The 2081-nt window shown below is 46.2% G+C and overlaps 1 gene segment (V, D, J or C); it reads right to left on the reverse strand.

Annotated features, from left to right (window-relative positions):
* Window positions 1–294: 294 nt before the first annotated feature.
* Window positions 295–845, reverse strand: LOC108298662. The segment is given in 2 exon segments: window positions 295–620; window positions 722–845. Coding segments are annotated over 2 exon segments (372 nt in total).
* Window positions 846–2081: the final 1236 nt, after the last annotated feature.

Consider the following 2081-nt stretch of genomic DNA (forward strand, 5'->3'; position numbering starts at 1 on the left):
CTTCCTCAGGACTCTGATGCTGGTGACCATAGTTGAGGACTTTTCATCTCTGTGTCATCTGCATTTGCTGCATGTGAAAATAGGTCCACATGTTAAAATGATCTTTTAAAAAATATGTAGAGATGACATTAAGAATCAGAGAATTCTAAACTTAGAGAGGTTCACTAGAGAAACTGTCAAAAGAAGATGAAGACCCACATCCTGACAGGACATCAGCCTCCATCTGCACCTGCCTCTGGGGCTGACTCTGATTAGTGGCTCCTGAGCGCCCCTGCAGGAGGTTTGTGTCCGGGCTCACACGGGCCTCCGCTCACTGTGTCTGGCACAGTAATACACGGCCGTGTCCTCGGCTCTCAGGCTGCTCATCTGCAGATACAGCGAGCTCTTGGCGTTGTCTCTGGAGATGGTGAATCGGCCCTTCACGGAGTCTGCGTAGTATGTGCTACCACCAGTATCAATAGCTGAGACCCACTCCAGTCCCTTCCCTGGAGCCTGGCGGACCCAGCTCATGGCATAGCTGCTGAAGGTGAATCCAGAGGCCGCACAGAAGAGTCTCAGGGACCCCCCAGGCTGGACCAAGCCTCCCCCAGACTCCACCAGCTGCACCTCACACTGGACACCTGCAAACACAGAGACATCCTGGTCAGAAACTGCCACACATACCCACTGTTTCTCTCACTCATGTCCACACACACTGTCCCTCTAGTTTTCCATGAATCACCTTCTAAAATAGCAACAAGGAAAACCCAGCTCAGCCCCCACTCCATGCTGAGTCCTCTGTGTTCAGTGCTGATCAGCAGGTGGAAATGCCTTGGAACCCCAGGGCTAAGTCTCCTGTCTGAGAGCTGCAGGGTCAGGGCTGGGCTGGCTTTCATCAGTACCGGGGGACCCTATTTGCATGTCTTCTACTATATAGCAAGCTGTAGGGTGGGAAGCTTGAGGAGGAGGCTGTGCCCAGAGAAGATGACAGTGTCCTGCAAGGGTTCGCTGACAATGATGGTATTCGGAACATATGCTGACTCATTATGAAATTGTGCTGTGATAAATGCTTTGCCCTGATCACCCTATCTAATGTTTAAATATTTCTTTAAATTATGGTCGGAAGGATTCAATATTTTCTGCATTTACACATGTGAAAGCGAACCCACATATGGAGGGGCTCTGTATGCATCTAGGAGCTCATGTCTGGGATGAGTTGACCCCGGTATCTGGCCCTGTGCTCCTGATCACTGGCTCTGCCGGCTCCCCAAACCAACTGAAGGACAAAGCTGGATGTTTCTAGTGTGGTTTTCAGAACCCAGTTTCTGTAATAAGACCATGTGTGATGTTGCTCTACTCCAGCACTCTCCTGAAAATATGAGGAGCACTAGGGTCCAGGCACATTAATTTTCAAGTAGCTCTGACATTTAACATATTTTTTCTATCTTTCTATTACTCCTTCCTTGTCTAAGATTCCATTTGTTTTCTTGTAATACATTTTATGAGGCTTAATTGAAATATAATAAATTTTCCATATTTAAAATGTGCAATGAATAAACATGATGTAACTGCCAGCATTATCAAGAAAGTGGACAAGTGAATTCTTCTCCACATTTCCTCTTGTTCTGCCATATTCCTGCTACTTTCCCCTTCCCTTCCTCNTAAGGAAAAATGAGGAGGGTTACACCAGCTGTTTTGAGACAATTATCCTGGGCTAGAAGGATCAATATCAGAGGTGACATTGGTGTGAGGTTGAATGGGCAGTTGTTGGAGAAGAAATTCTTTTAAGGTTGTGGTGGACTTTGTGCAAGGCTGTGGCTGTGCAGAGTCCATTTATGACAGTTCTTGCTATCAGGAATATGTGTGTTAGACTCTCCTTCACGGCCTTCCCCAGCTTCATTGGTTAGGATTTTAACACAAGTGGCTCCATCTTGATTCTAGTACATTTCACAAGCTCTTTCTAACACTACTTTTGAAGGAGATGACTCTGACAGTTTGCATAGAACAGGGTTAATTCCACATCCACACCACATTTTGATCAAATAAGTTCATCCCCTTCACTATTAACGGCCAATTGCTTTCCCAGATGAGTCTACACACAA

Source organism: Cebus imitator, unplaced genomic scaffold, assembly GCF_001604975.1.
Source record: "Cebus imitator isolate Cc_AM_T3 unplaced genomic scaffold, Cebus_imitator-1.0 Scaffold1030, whole genome shotgun sequence".
Taxonomy (NCBI): Eukaryota; Metazoa; Chordata; class Mammalia; order Primates; family Cebidae; genus Cebus; species Cebus imitator.